The sequence below is a fragment of the Ceratotherium simum genome, chromosome 21 (assembly GCF_057802395.1).
Source record: "Ceratotherium simum simum isolate JZ-2026a chromosome 21, ASM5780239v1, whole genome shotgun sequence".
In the NCBI taxonomy this organism is placed as follows: Eukaryota; Metazoa; Chordata; class Mammalia; order Perissodactyla; family Rhinocerotidae; genus Ceratotherium; species Ceratotherium simum.
The window spans coordinates 23,762,283-23,777,396 of record NC_141920.1 but is presented as its reverse complement, the minus strand read 5'-3'; the positions used below and the strand labels follow the sequence as shown (position 1 = coordinate 23,777,396).

At 48.5% G+C, this 15,114-nt stretch overlaps 1 protein-coding gene across 12 annotated transcripts in view; it reads left to right on the top strand.

The window, feature by feature from the left end:
- The window catches only part of EPB41L1 (erythrocyte membrane protein band 4.1 like 1), a 119,077-nt gene that overhangs the window by 72,288 nt on the left and 31,675 nt on the right, over positions 1 to 15,114 (top strand). For 10 of the 12 annotated variants that reach the window (XM_087445333.1, XM_087445330.1, XM_087445325.1 and 7 more), the window contains 7 exons: positions 2,560 to 2,635; positions 5,388 to 5,606; positions 8,195 to 8,282; positions 8,901 to 9,053; positions 10,327 to 10,424; positions 10,712 to 10,887; positions 13,594 to 13,742. In XM_087445333.1, coding sequence (XP_087301459.1) covers positions 2,560 to 2,635; positions 5,388 to 5,606; positions 8,195 to 8,282; positions 8,901 to 9,053; positions 10,327 to 10,424; positions 10,712 to 10,887; positions 13,594 to 13,742 — 959 coding nt within the window. The remainder of the gene's footprint in view (positions 1 to 2,559; positions 2,636 to 5,387; positions 5,607 to 8,194; positions 8,283 to 8,900; positions 9,054 to 10,326; positions 10,425 to 10,711; positions 10,888 to 13,593; positions 13,743 to 15,114) is intronic. The other 2 variants (XM_087445327.1, XM_087445326.1) reach the window with 1 other exon arrangement.

Here is a 15,114-nt window from a genome sequence, read left to right as displayed (position 1 = left end):
AGGATTAAATGAGTTATTATGTGGACAACACCTGGAATGGTGCCTGCACACAGCAGCAGCCAGATGTATTAGCCTTTATTATTATTTTTTATTAGCACTTCTGTTATTATTCCTGAGACTGAGGTTGTTTCCCTTTGAGGCTGCTTTTTCCAAGGAGTCACCTGTGGTCAGGAGCCTAGGCTCTGGGTTCAGATGACCAGAGTTTAGATCCCTGTTCCCTACCACTGAGTGCCCCAGGGAAAGTGACTTAACCTCCCAGATTCTTCATCTATAAAAAGGAAAGTCAAGGGGCTGGCCCCGTGGCCTAGTGGTTAAGTTCAGCACACTCCACTTCGGTGGCCTGGGTTCAGTTCCCAGGCATGGACCTATACCACTTGTCAGTGGCCACCACTCATGTGGAGACCCACATACAAAATAGAGGAATATTGGCATAGATGGTAGCTCAGGGTGAATCTTCCTCACCAAAAACAAAAAGGAAAGTCAACCTCAGGATCATTATGAGGATTAAATTCCTATACATGCACATAAAGTTATTAGCAAGCCAAGTGATTGGTGCTTAGTAAGTGTTGGAGACGTGACAGCTATATAGTGAAGATAGTGATGACCACAGGGACAAGGATGGTAGTGATGGCATGGCCTCCAGCCCTTCATGACCATGGCCCTGCCCTGGATGGGCCTCGCTTTCTGACTTTGTCAGAGGCCTTTCTAGAGCATGGAGCCCGAAATGTCCCAGGGGTGGTCTGACCGTTCTTCTGGATTGTAGCCTTTCATCAAGGCCTCCTCTCTCTCTTTTCTGCCTTCCCCCTCCTCCCACCTCTCTCCCTTTCTTAAGTGGGCATCCCTTCTCTTCGTTTGCAGAGCTTATTTCCACCTAAAACCTCAGCCTTTATTTCTCTCTACCTTCCTCTATATGTGTACCACTGATTTTTCATATCCAAATGTGGAGGTTAATATTTATCCCTGTGAAATGTCCTTTGTTACTTTTAGTCCATCATATTTGCCTTTTAGGTCTTGTTTATAATCCAGTTCTGTCATCTGAGATGGAGTCAACATGATATAGGACAGAATTTTCCGAAGTGTGTTCTGAGGATCATTAATCTGGCAGAATGCCCTATGAAAAATGGATACAGCAAGTCAAATAAGTTTTGGAAACACTTGAATGCATGTCTCCTTTAGAGACTTGCAGGTTACATTGGCAGAGTGAGGGCTCTGAGAAGTCCAAAGTTAGGAAACTTGTTCAACATGGTACTTTCTAGACTTGTTTTCTTCCCGTTAACATCCTGTGGCATAGACTTTGGTGTAGAGGAGGGAGCATGGGCTCTGGAGCCAGGTGGCTGGGTCTGAACCCCAGCATTGCCACTTCCTAGCTGGGTGACCTTGGCCTGGCCACTTTACTGCCTGGGCCTCAGTGTCCTCGTTTGCAAAATAGGGATAATCATAGGACTTACTCATAGGGTTGTTGCGAGGTTTAATGAAGCGATGTTTGTAAAGTAATTAACGGTGTGCCTAGCATGCACCATTGGTTTTCTTTCTTTCTACCTTCCCTCCCACTGCTAGTTTATTTATTTATTTATTTATTTTATTTTTTTTTTTTAGAGTAATTTCTTTTTTTTTTTTTTTTTTTTTAATTTTTTGTTTATTGCAGTAACATTGGTTTATAACATTGTAAAAATTTCAGGAGTACATCATTGTACCTCTATTTCTGCATAGATTACATCATGTTCACCACCAAAATACTAAATACAACCCATCAACACACACATGTACCCAATTCTCCCTTTCAACCTCCTCCCTCCCCCTTCGCCTCTGGTAACCACCAATCCAATCTCTGTCCCTATGTGTTTGTTTATTGTTGTTATTATCTACTACTTAATGAAGGAAATCATACGGTATTTGACCTTCTCCCTCTGACTTATTTCACTTTGCATCATGCCCTCAATGTCCATCCATGTTGTCACAAATGGCTGGATTTCATCGTTTCTTATGGCTGAGTAGTATTCCATTGTGTATATATACCACAGCTTTTTTATCCATTCGTCCCTTGATGGGCACTTAGGTTGCTTCCAAGTCTTGGCTATCGTGAATAAGGCTGCAATGAACACAGGGGTGCATGTACCTTTGCAAATTGGTGTTTTCAAGTTCTTTGGATAAATACCCAACAGTGGAATAGCTGGATCATATGGTAGTTCTATCGTTGATTTTTTGAGGAATCTCCATACTGTTTTCCATAGTGGCTGCACCAGTTTGCACTCCCACCAGCAGTGTATGAGAGTTCCCTTCTCTCCACAACCTCTCCAACACATGTTGTTTCCTGTCTTGTTAATTATAGCCATTCTGACGGGCGTGAGGTGATATCCACTGCTAGTTTACAAGTCTCTTAACCTGGGCCTCAGTCTCCTCAGCTGTCAAGTGGGAATAATGTTCCAGACCCCCTGATTGGATTGTCCTGAGATTATAGATATGAAAAGATTTTTAAAAATTGCCCATAGGATGGTGCATCTGGGCCACCCACTCGGGTGATAGGGCCTCTCTGATTTTTCCCCCATCTTCTCCTCTCAGGCAGCCCCTGGAATTTTGCCTTCACAGTCAAGTTCTACCCTCCTGACCCTGCTCAGCTGACCGAAGACATTACAAGGTGAGGGTTGTGGAGAGAGGGGGAAGGCATGCTGGCCATGTGGCTAAGAATGAGGGCACCTGGTCCTGGGAGACACTGGATCATATATGATGACAGTTGCAAAGTCAGATGTCTACTGAGGCCAGGCAGATGGCATCAACAAAGGAAGCTGACTCAGTGCAAGAGAAAGTGATACAAACACAGTGGCCAATGGCAGCTGACCCTTGACTTCAGAGGGGGAAGTGTCACAGGCAGCATTGGGGACCAATGTGAATGCAGAGGACAGACGCCATCTAAAATAGTTACTGTTCAGCTTGGGCAATCACTGCTCTGTGGGAATTGGGCCTGGTTGTTGAAGTGAAGCTAGAGATTTGAGAGTAAAAACCAGTTTTTAAATGTTGGCAACTAATTCAAACTTTTTAGAAACATAGTATGGGCCATCTCTGGGTGGGACAGGCCAAACACATCTAAAAGCTGATGTGCTGGGTGGCCTGCCAGTTTTCCACTTTGGGGATAAGGAAGGAGTGGGGCGCAGATGCCTTTGCACGTGGGAGTCTGGTCCTGCGTGCTGCTCTGTGCACATGTCAGGTATGGGGGCGTCCAGTGAGGCATGTGACCCCCCATGGAGGCAAGCCCGGGCTGCAAGGGTGAACATGGATTGTATGTGCAGTCTCATTGTGCCTCAGGGCCAGTAGATAACGTGCCTTGAAGATTGGATGGGGGTGCAAAGCATCCTTCAAGATCAGAGCTTCTATGGGGCTCATCCTGTCTCTGAAACCAGAACAGGGAGAGGCCTTTGTCTTTATCTATGCCCCTTCCAAAGAAATAGTCTCACTTCCTGATTCTTTCGGCTGTGTCATCCACGTGCTGGGCCCTACAAGCCCACCAACAATAAGATGTGGGCTTGGAGTTATTCCTACAGCAGGAGAGGGGCAACTAAGCCAGCCTCTCTCTCCCACTGGGTCCCTCCTTAATGTTGGCTGCCTGTTTGCCAGGCAACGGGCCAAGGTCAAAATGCCGACTCTGGCCTTGGAGATAAGACAGATGTTCCTGCAATAGATCAGGCCCCAGGCCTTGGCCTCATTAGCCCTGCTCTAAGCCCTGAGGTCGGTTTGGGGCCAAGATTCAGCAGCAGGGTCTGGACTCCATTCCCAAGAGGGCTGAGAGCTTTAGACCAGCTCAGCCCCCTCCCTCTGGTCTTGCCCACTGGTGCCTCTCCTCTTTGTGCCTGTCCCTGGGCATTGGGCTTCCAGGGACACCAGGAGGGAAGTTAGCCCTGCCCAACATGGATGACACCAGGGGATGGGCTGGTAGTAGCAGCTGATTTAGTCAAAAACATTTAGGCCCAAAATACACTGGTCAAAACGACAAATTCATTGAAACGAAATATTGGTCAGAGAGTTTGGCAGTGATTTCTGAATTTTTAGACTTGAACAAAATGCCCACAAGCCCACGCTTGGCGCCCGTGGTGTTTGAGCTGCTGCTGACTCTGAACCTCTGCCTTGGCCCCGAGCACACAGTGAGGCTGCGCGTACTTTTGGCCAGAGCTTCAGTTCAGACTGCAAAATAATGTCATGGAGCAGTAAAAATTACACTAAGTAAAAACCACTTAAGAGGAAAAGAAGTAGGCAATTGAAAAAAATGGTGAAACGTCACACAATGGGCAAGGAGGCATTGCTGGCTGAGAATGAAATGAAACATTTTTTTTAACATGCAATAAATGAAAAAGCAATAAAAAATGGTTTAAAATGGTTCTAAAAATTGTAAAATCATTGAAGTGTGCATAAGAGTTACAAAAAATCATGGCCTAGTGGTTGGAAATGTTTATTTTAAACCAATTTGTTTTTGGACAATTCACTTAGAGCTGGAGGCGAGATAAAAAAGTTTTGATGAAACATTGGCCAACAGGTCCGTCCGGGCTGTGGGATACGGCGCAGAAGTTAAAATGAATGAGGTCGAGTTGCATGGGCTGACCTGGGAAGGGCTCTAAGGCACATAGCTGCGTGTGAAAGAGCAGCCGTAGCATCAGATGTAGCATTTGATAGCACTGGCATGTTCAAAACACCCGTGAATCAGAACCACTTGCATTCCTGCATGTCCATAGAGGAAAAAGGTCTAGAACACCACACGGATAACAGGGGTGACCTCCAGGGGAGAGAATTAGGACCAAGAATGGACATCAAGAGGCAAGTTAGAGTCACCTCTAAAGTTTACATTTTTTCCACAGTAGGAATATATTAACTGTATAATTAAAAATATATGACATCTTCAAAAAATGGCCAGAGCCAGCCCTGATAGCCTAGTGGTTAAAGTTCGGTGTGCGCTGCTTTGGCAGCCTGGGTTTGGTTCCTAGGCACAGAACCACACCACTCATCTGTCTGTAGCCATGCTGTGGCGGCAGCTCACATAGAAGAACTAGAAGGACCTATAGCTAGAATATACAACTATGTACTGGGGCTTTGGGGAGGGAAGAAAAAATGGCCAAACCAGCGAAGCAGTGCTATTTAGCTTGAAAATGCTCCCACAGTAGGAAGAATCTCTCAAACTTAGAAATGAACAAAAATGTTTCAAGTCATGTGAAATGGTGCAGAACCATCTCATAGGACACCCTCAAATTATCAATACGTGAAATGCCAGTGTCTAGGATCATCCCTTTTCTACCGAGCTAAGTGTTGATCAGTTTGGTTCTGGTGGCTCGGTGAGCAGCTGTGCTTGGGGGCATCTGGGGAGGGAGTGGGGCCCCGTACCCATGCCCACTCTCCCCTGTCTCCAGATACTACCTGTGCCTGCAGCTGCGGGCGGACATCATCACAGGCCGGCTGCCCTGCTCCTTCGTCACGCATGCCCTGCTGGGCTCCTACGCCGTGCAGGCTGAGCTGGGCGACTATGATGCCGAAGAGCATGTGGGCAACTATGTCAGCGAGCTCCGCTTCGCCCCCAACCAGACCCGGGAGCTGGAGGAGAGGATCATGGAGCTGCACAAGACGTACAGGTGAGAGGGTCTCCGCCCAGGACCTTCCCTGGCTCCTCAGCCAATTGGCTAGAACCTTCCTCTCTAGGCCTGCACTTGCTGTGCTGTAGTTCCCCACCTGGCTCTGCCCCTAACTTGAGGTGCATCTGAGGGCAAATAATCTCATGAAGTGGGAATGAGAGTAACTAGCTGAGTGACCTGAAATGACCTCTTGGGGACCTCAGGTTCTTAAGCTTCTATATGGATGTGATAATTCCCTGTCCTTGGCCTCTGGGAATCAGTCCGTTATCTGCCAACTGGAGATATTAATAATGATTGTGTGTCCCTGGGTAAGTGTCCTCATGTCTTGATCTTGGCATAAAGTTCACAAGTTTGCACTCTAAAGCCAGACTGTCTGGGTTCACATTCTAGCTCTGCCACTGTCTAACCAGGGGGTCTCAGGCAGGTCATTTCTCTTCCCTGTGCTTTAGTTTCCTCATCTGTTCAATGTGGGTGCTAATAAAAACTGCCTTGTGGGTTGGGAGGACTAAACGCCACGTATTAAAGACACACCCCATGTCAGCTATTATTGTGCTCTCTGTGCTTTGAGGAGTTGACTAGTTGATTGTGCAGTGGAAAGCACCTTGTTCCAGGAGTTATAAGATAACTAACTAGATGTGTGATTGTGGGCTGGCTATTGAACCTGTCAGCCCCATTTTTCACCTGTGCAGTCATGCACCACATAATGACATTTCGGTCAATGACAGACCTAATATGTGATGGTGGTCCCATAAGATTAGGCGTGTAGTAGGCTATACCATCTAGGTTTCTGTAAGTATACTTTATGATGTTCACACAGTGACAATCGCCTAAGGACACATTTCTCAGAACATATCCCTATTTAGGATATGCATGACTATATGACTGTATATGTATGGACTTAGCTTATCAGTGTTTCTCAACTATTGATATTTGGGGTAGGAGAAGTCATCGTGCAGGTTGTTTGGCATCCCTGGGCTCCAGGCAGTAAATGCCCACAACAACCCTTCAGTCACTGTAACAACCAAAATGCACCCCCCCCCCATTTCCAAAATGCCCTCTATGAGGGTGATACCATTCCCTGGGAGGAACCCCTGGAACTAAATGGTCTCTAGAGTCCTTTCAAGCTGGAAGTGCTTTGGGCTCTAAGTCCAGGGTTGTTATGGGAACCTAATGTGATAAATGATGTGAAAGTGCATTATAAACTGTAAAGTGCTGTGCAGATGGGAAGGGGTCTGGTGATATTACCTCATTGCTAACGAGGATGGAGGGAATGAGAAGGGTTGTGTCCTGGGGGCTGCATCTGGGGAGGAGGCCTAGGGCCAGATGTGGAGGGATTGTGTACATGGGGAAGAAAGCTTTCTAGGATGTGATGGAATGCTAGGTCCAGGGTGGCAAAGGTGTCTTTCAGAGACTCTCACACCAACTCTGGTTAGTAATGGCTGCTGTCGTCTTGTCTTGAGTAGGATACAGAAGCCATACAAATGGTTAGCAGTGTCTGCCGGGGCTTAGGAATAGGGAGTGATGGCCTGCCTGCCATCTCTTTGTCATCCCTGTTGTAGGTACCAAGATGTGTTAGCAATGTGCAATAGTCGTAATAATTCAGGGAAAGAAGTTCGGATCATTCTGGGTTGGAGAAATACTAATGGCCATCTCTTTAGCTTTTACATCTTTTTTGACTTAAAGCACATTGACATCTAGTATCCAGGTATCCCACACAGCAGCTCATTGAGGTAGACAAGGCAGAGGAAACTGAGGCCCGGAAGATATGAGACAGATGTAATTGAAGTGGTTGAGAAGGAGCACAAACTCTGGAGCCACATTGTCTGGATTTAAATCCTGACTTGGCTACTTAATAGCTCTGTGACCTTAGGAAAGTTATTCAACCTCTCTGTGCCACAGTTCCCTAATCTACAAAATGGGAATAATGATAATACCCTACCTTATAGAATTGTTATGAGGATTCAGTGAGTTCATACATGTAAAGTGCTTGGAACAGTAACCAGCATGTAGTGCTCAATAAATGTTAGCTGTGATGAAGTGTAAAATGTACAGTTTCCTGGCAGCCAAAGCAAAGAAGGAACTTGATGAATTACGTAACTCTTCTTTGCAGAAAGGAGAGAGTGCACCTGTTCCGCAGGGGAGATTAAGTGGTTTCTGATACAAAATTCTGAGAGAAATATCTTATGTGGGTAATAATTTAGGAGCTCCTGGGTGATTATAATGAACGATGCCTTTCACAATGGTTTCCCAGTCATGGAGAAGCAGAATTTATGGCTCACATTTAACTCAGTGGCAGAATGAGGCAAAAATCCTGACTTCCAGCTCAGCCCTTGAATACTTCCTGGAGGAAACAAGACTGGATCTGAGCTTCAGCAGGAACGGGGGTTCGGTGGACTGAAGTGGGGTCTGGGTGTGCACCATCCTGCACTGAGAGCAGAGGGCAGGGTCTGGGTGAGGCCCAGCCACACGCCCACTCCAGAACGTTTGCCTTCCTAGAATCAGAGGTTCTGACCACGGCCACCTTCAGCCAGCAGGACTCAAGTCTGGGCCTTTCCCATGGCCATGTGTGATTGCTTTCTTTCCCTTAGGGGCATGACCCCAGGAGAAGCAGAAATCCACTTCCTAGAGAATGCCAAGAAGCTTTCCATGTACGGAGTAGACCTGCACCATGCCAAGGTACTGCCAGGTCCCAGGGTCCCCCTAGTGTCTGGGGGAGGCGGGGTGCCCCTGATGCACTAGCAGATCCTTTCAGAGGGTTTAGTGTGCCAGACCCTGTGTTCCCTCCAACCTGAAGCCATTTCTGTTCTCAGTTCTCATTCTTCGAAGTTCCATAACCCTTTATTTTCCCATGATCTTTATCATTTTCTCCTAGTATTATATTTATTTATGAACATGTTTGTGCCACCACTAGATTGGGAGCATCATTAGGGAAAGACATAGGCCTTAATTTATTTCTGTATCCTTAGCACGTAGCACACGGTCTGGCACTGAGCACGTAGCACACGGTCTGGCGCTGAATGTGTACCGCTAAGTGTTTGCTGGGTGAATGAATGATTGAGTGATTGACAGAGAAAATGATCAAACAAGTGACTGGGTGAATAAATGACAGAATGAATGAGTGAATGAGTGAATGATTATGTGCAAGATTGGTCAGGGGACTCCAGCATGGAGGCTCTAACCCTGCTCCTGAGGGCTCATTACAAGCAGAGCTCAGGGAGGGGTGTCTGGGTGGGTGGCAGGCTACCTCCAGGCGAGGACCCCCTGCTTGCCATTCCATGGTCCCTTCTCATGCAGGACTCTGAGGGCATCGACATCATGTTAGGAGTCTGTGCCAATGGCCTACTCATCTACCGAGACCGGCTGAGAATCAACCGCTTCGCCTGGCCCAAGATTCTCAAGATCTCCTACAAGAGGAGTAACTTTTATATCAAGATCCGGCCTGGGGAGGTGAGCCTGCTTTGGGAATGCCTCCTCCTCACTGTAGCTGATTCAAATAGAGAGGACCCTGGCAGCTGGGCCTGGGTCTTTTCCTACCCAGGATACCTGAATGGGGGTGCTGGGGTGCTGGGTAGGGAGAGAGTCATCTTCTGCTAGGGCTCGGTACATAGACTTCACACCTTAGGTATGTGCCTGCATACAGACCCACACACATACACACGAGAGCACACATGTAAAGATAACCACATAGATTCAGGTTACACATATCAATGAATACATGTCCATGTCCATGTATTTGCTTACATGTAGTACTCAAGTATTTACACATACTAAGATACACAGCTCCTTACACACATACAAACATGTGCATGTCCAACCTCCACATCTCATCCATCAAAAAGTCCATTTGTTTCTACTTCTAGAATAAATTGCAAACCCATCTGCTTTGTCCTTCTCCACTTCACCAGCCACCAACAGCCACATCTCTCCCCTACATCTCTACAATGTCCTTTTCACTGGTCTCCCTGCCTCCTTTGTCCCTCCAGGCAATTTTACTCAAAGCTGCTAAAGTGAGCTTAAAAGTCCCTCCCATCAGATCATGTCAAACCCACCCCTCCCTCCTACTCCTCACTTAACGCCTTTCAAGAGTTCCCTTTAGCTCTTGGGCTGAAGTCCAAACTCTGCCTGTGGCCACCTGTCCCACAGATCTCTGCCCCACCGCCCCACATCCATGTGCCCCATTCCCTTTGACCTTCTCTCAGATCCTTGAATAAGCAAGTTCTTTCCTGCCCTCACCCCTTTGCTTTTGATGGTTTCTCTACCTGAAATTCTCTTCTCTGCCTTCTCACATGGCTGGTTCCTTCCCCATCCTCCAGATCTCTCTTCAGAGATCACCTGTTTAGAGGGCATTCCCTCATCACCCTTTCTAAAATAGCACCCGACCTCCGCGCCTGCCCAGTTATTCTGTCACATCACACATCTCTGTCCATTCCCTCTGTATCCTTATCCATATCTGAAATGATCTTGTTCACTTATTTATTATCAGAGTTCCCCCCACCCGAGAATCTTCTTTCTCACTCACTATGGTGTCTCTGTTGCTTTGCACCAGACCTGTCACAGAGTAAGGACTCAATTCACCTTATTATTCACCTTATTGATTAAATGAATGAATAAATGAATGATCAAGCCAGAGTCACACATGCCTAAGAGGTTCAGAAAGGGTGGACTGACAGCAAGAGTGGGCCCAAGCCTTGCTTCTAACCCACCCTTCTTGGTTTTGCAGTATGAGCAGTTTGAGAGCACGATTGGCTTTAAACTCCCAAACCACCGGTCAGCCAAGAGACTGTGGAAGGTGTGCATCGAGCACCACACATTCTTCCGGTGAGCCTGACCCTGGGGTGGGGTAACCAAGGATAAGGCAGAGGCTGTGAGTGTATATGGGCAATGTCTGTGTTTTGTGAGTGAGGAGAACAGGAAGAGGAGCTAGTAGGGACTCTAGGAACCCCCCCCCCCCCGCCCCGCATCTTTTCCTAAGTCTCTCCCCTTCTGGAGCACTTAGAGTTGTCGTAGCTGGTGGGACAATGGGGTGAAAGACCAGCTGTGGTCCAGCCTTGGGCCTGGCGATGGAGATCTAATGCCCTCTCTTCACCTCCATCCCTCCACTGCAGGCTGGTGTCCCCTGAGCCCCCACCGAAAGGCTTCCTGGTGATGGGCTCCAAGTTCCGGTATAGTGGGAGGACCCAGGCACAGACCCGCCAGGCCAGCGCCCTCATCGACCGACCTGCACCCTTCTTTGAGCGTTCCTCCAGCAAACGGTACACCATGTCCCGTAGCCTTGATGGAGGTAAGCCCCAAATTGGAGGTGGGGGAAAGAGTGGTGTTTAGAGGGAAAGAGGGGCATGCCTGGTTCTGCAGAATGAGTGGTGAAGGTGGTAGACACATCACAAGTTGATTTGCACCAGGCATGGTGGCCTGAGAGCACTGCTGTACCTGGGCAACTCTTGCAGCTCTTGGTGGGTTAGCCCAACCTATGGCATCACTCCCACTGGGATGTGACATTGCCACTCTCTGGACTTCCCCCGACTTCTCTGAGTCATGGCCTTTTGGGGTCCCATGTTCAGCCATATGGTTTTCTGGGCCCCTGCCAAAGGTGCTTAGTGATTCACAGGTTGTCATCATACCAGGAGAATGCTGTATTGTGACTGCAGTGTGGAGCTGGTGATGCCTTGCCTGACTAGAAGCTGAGGGGTTGTCCCCGGTCATTCTTCTGGTTCCATTGAACTGATTGACATCTAACCACATGGGACTCTCCACTGCCATTTCTGTTGGGCTGGTAGATGCCCTTAATATCAATGAGAATTGTGTCTACATTGTCCTGTATCAAGCACACCAGGGCTTCTCAAAATGTGGTCTGCAGCCACCTGCATCAGAATCACCTGTAAGCTTGTTAAACATGCAGATTCCCAGGCCCTGGCCCAGAACTACTAAATCATACCCCTTGGGGCCCAGGACTCTCCCCAGGATAGGTACACTAGAGTTTGTAGGAGAGGTTCAGAAGCCACATGGGCACTGGGGAGATTCAGTCGGGCAGTCTGAGTTCAAATCTCAGCCTTGACACTCACCAGCTGCTCTGTGGACACAGGAGGTGGTCCATAAATATCTGAAGGAATGGATGGGAGGCTTTGAGCAGCTTAACTCTCCTGTGCCTATTTCCTCTTCTGCAAAATATATAATACCTTCTTCACTTTGTTATAAGGAGAGCTAAACGAGATAATGCCCCTACAATACCCAAAATAGTTCTGGCACATAGTAGGACCTTAATAAATTATACCCAATAATAAATTAGTGTTTATTGTAGCAATAATAAATTATTATGGCTTTTAGGTTTATAGAGGGCAGCTTAAAGGTAGGAGGTGGGGATTGGGGTGGGGGAACAGTGGATCCTCCCGGAACACATTGGGGCAGGCCTCTAGGCAGGTTAGTTCCACTCAACAAATATTTTTGGAGTGTTAGAATAAGTATGGCCCCTTTCTTTCAGGTGCTCGTAGAATAGTTTGTAAGCATTCAGTGTGATTCAAGCAGTGGGAGAAGTATGTACAGAATACAGAGCAGCCTTGCGGAGAGAGGGATTAACTCTATCTAGGAGGGGCAGAATGGGCTTTGCAGAGAAGGCAACACCTGGGCAGGGTTTTGAAAGATACCTAGAAGTTTTCCAGGTGATTAGGGGAGTCTGATAGTTTTCCTGTAGTATGAGGGTAAGACTTGTCCCAGGACTCCCTGACCATGTTTGGAGGACATGCAGTTTTGCAAGGCTCCTTTTTGGGCTGGAGAAGCTCCTTATTCTCCTTGAGTGGACACAGGGCTGAGAGCTAAGATTTATGCAAAAGGGAAGGAGGGCCTGTACTGTCCCTCTGTCCTCCCCTGCAGCTTCCATTACTGTGCCAGGGCCTAAATGAAGCCCAGATTGTGCAGGAGGCAAAGACTGGCCCAGGCTGGTGAGGCTCATCAAGGGAGGGCCGGAAGCCCGGACTCTAAGTCAGGAGGCCGAGGTCCTTGTCCTGATTCATTGAAAGGTCACTAGTGGGACCTTTCCCCTCAGGGAGTCCCAATTTATCCTCTGTACAATGAGGAGAGTAATTTCCATTCTAGCCATCAGAGTATTTGTGGATCGAATGAAATAATGTGCATAAATTGCAGAGTGAATATATATGAATAGAAGGGATAATTGTTCTCTTTTTAATATAGGCCAATCCCAAGGATAATCTGTGCTCTGGTCATTTTAATTCAGTGTTTTCTAGCCATTTTTTCCACCAGGACACAATCCCAGGGCATAGTCTGGGTTAGGCCCAATGCCTGGTGTCAAGTCTGTAATTCTACCCCTTTCTTTCTTATGCAGAAAAGTACTTTGGAATGCCAGTAAGTGAGAAAGATGTTATTGCAGGGATCCCTTTGAATTTTCCCTAATTTATAAAGAAGCTAAATCATTTGCAAACCTCAGGACTTTAGCTTTCACTAGTAAAAGCTAATCTCACAATATCTGGGTTTTGCTAAATAATGAGGTCAAGTGAGTATTCTGCCACAACCACTACAACAAAACCATCAACATTTGTGGGCCAACATTGATTGAACTGACTCACTCTGTGCCAGCCACTCTTCTAAATACTTACACACATTAGCTTGTTTGTTTCTCTTCTTAGTTGTCTACGGTAGATGCTATTTATAGATGAGGAACTGAGACCCAGAGGGGTTGTGTAACTTAACCAAGGTCACACAGCCAAGAATAGAGAGATTTGAGATTTGAACCAGGCTCTAGTGCCGTAGAAATCAGGAAGGGTCCGGGGGGGCAGCTCTGCCTCTCGCTCACCGTGTAACCTGGGGAGGCTGCTTCACTCCTCTGGATACTGGCTTCTTATCCCCCACATGTTGGGAGTGTGGAACTGTCCACTCCACTTCACTGCAGGCATGATTGGGCAGGTGGCGGGGCTGGCTCCCTGTCCATGCACGTGGGAGATGTCTCACATGGCCGCCTGGCCATCTCTTCTTACTTCAGCAGAGTTCTCCCGCCCAGCCTCGGTCAGTGAGAACCACGACGCAGGACCTGATGGTGACAAGCGGGAGGAGGATGGCGAGTCTGGGGGGCGACGGTCAGAGGCCGAGGAGGGAGAAGTCAGGACCCCCACCAAGATCAAGGAGCTAAAGGTAGGAGCCTGGCTTTCTCGTACCCTCTCACCTGGGATCAGGAGACTGATCCTGGGTCTAGCCTTGGCCTTGGCCTTCAGGTGCCCCCAGCTGTGGGCAGGCACCCTTGCTATGGGGTGCACCATGGACATGGCCTTGCCCTTGGGCCATGCTTAATACCTGGACATCCCTGGGTGGGGAGTATGCTGCCCACCCTGTACCCTTCCCCTCCTTTTGCCCTGCTTTCCTGGAGGGGTGCTCTGTCCCCAAGGGGACTCCGGCCTCCTCTTGCCTGCCCCTAATTTGCCTCTTTGACTATGATCTGGATCTGCACAGCCCCCTTCCTCCCCTGAGAGGTAGGATGCCACTGTGGGCCCTGACAAGGGTGAGGTTGAAGTGCATCCCCTCCTGCTGCCTGCCTGCATCCCACCTGCCTGGGCACCCACTCACAGGTACGCACGGCCTCAGACTTGCACACACTCACTCACAGATGTATACCCCTCACCCACAGGGCTATGCTCAGACTTGCAAACATCATGCATGTGCACAGGCATGTGCACACACGGGTATAGTGTGTTTCCATCATGCAGTCCCATCTTGGGAGCACAGGCCCCTGAACACATGTGCTGACCGCAGGAAGCACGAATACCCAGAACCCTTACCTGCTGAGTGTGACTGCACACTTTGCCTCCCACCCACTTCTTTACCTTCCTCGGGCTGCCTGCTTCGTGCCTTGCATCTTCTCACTACCTCACTACCCCATGGGTGGCCCACCCAGCTTCCCTGGCCTCTGCTGCTGGCGTGAGAGCACTCTGGGCCACTGCTGGACCAGGCCAGTCGCGGTATCTCTAATCTATTTGCTCTACTGACCCTGCTGGTTCCTTTTCCTCCTTCCACGTCCCCCTAGCCGGAGCAGGAAACCACGCCGAGACACAAGCAGGAGGTACTGCATGGGACCTGTCCCTACCTACCCAGACGTTCAAATCCCCAGCTCATTTGTCACCATCCCACAGTCCGTCCCAGGCTCATATCCCAGCACCATCTCTGCTTCAACTTGGCCTCTGCTCCCCGGCCATCCTCCTCCCCCAGCCACCCCCATACCCCCTTGTTAAGCTCATCTCTTCAGCCGTCTGCTCAGATTCCACCCTCTAGCTGTGCTTCCCCCTCCCTCTCTCTACCCAGCTTCACACTCTGCCTCTCCAGGCCACCATATACTTGTCCCTTGCCCCTGCTGACCATCACTCCTGTGTCCCCCAGCTCTTCCACGTCATTCCGTGCTTTCTTTGAGCTCCTCTCCTCCCCCCACCCGAACCCTTAGACTCATCTCCTCCCCACACCACTGTTTGGTCATACCTGCACCTCATCTGTGTCCCCTGTGTCCTCACCTCAAGTC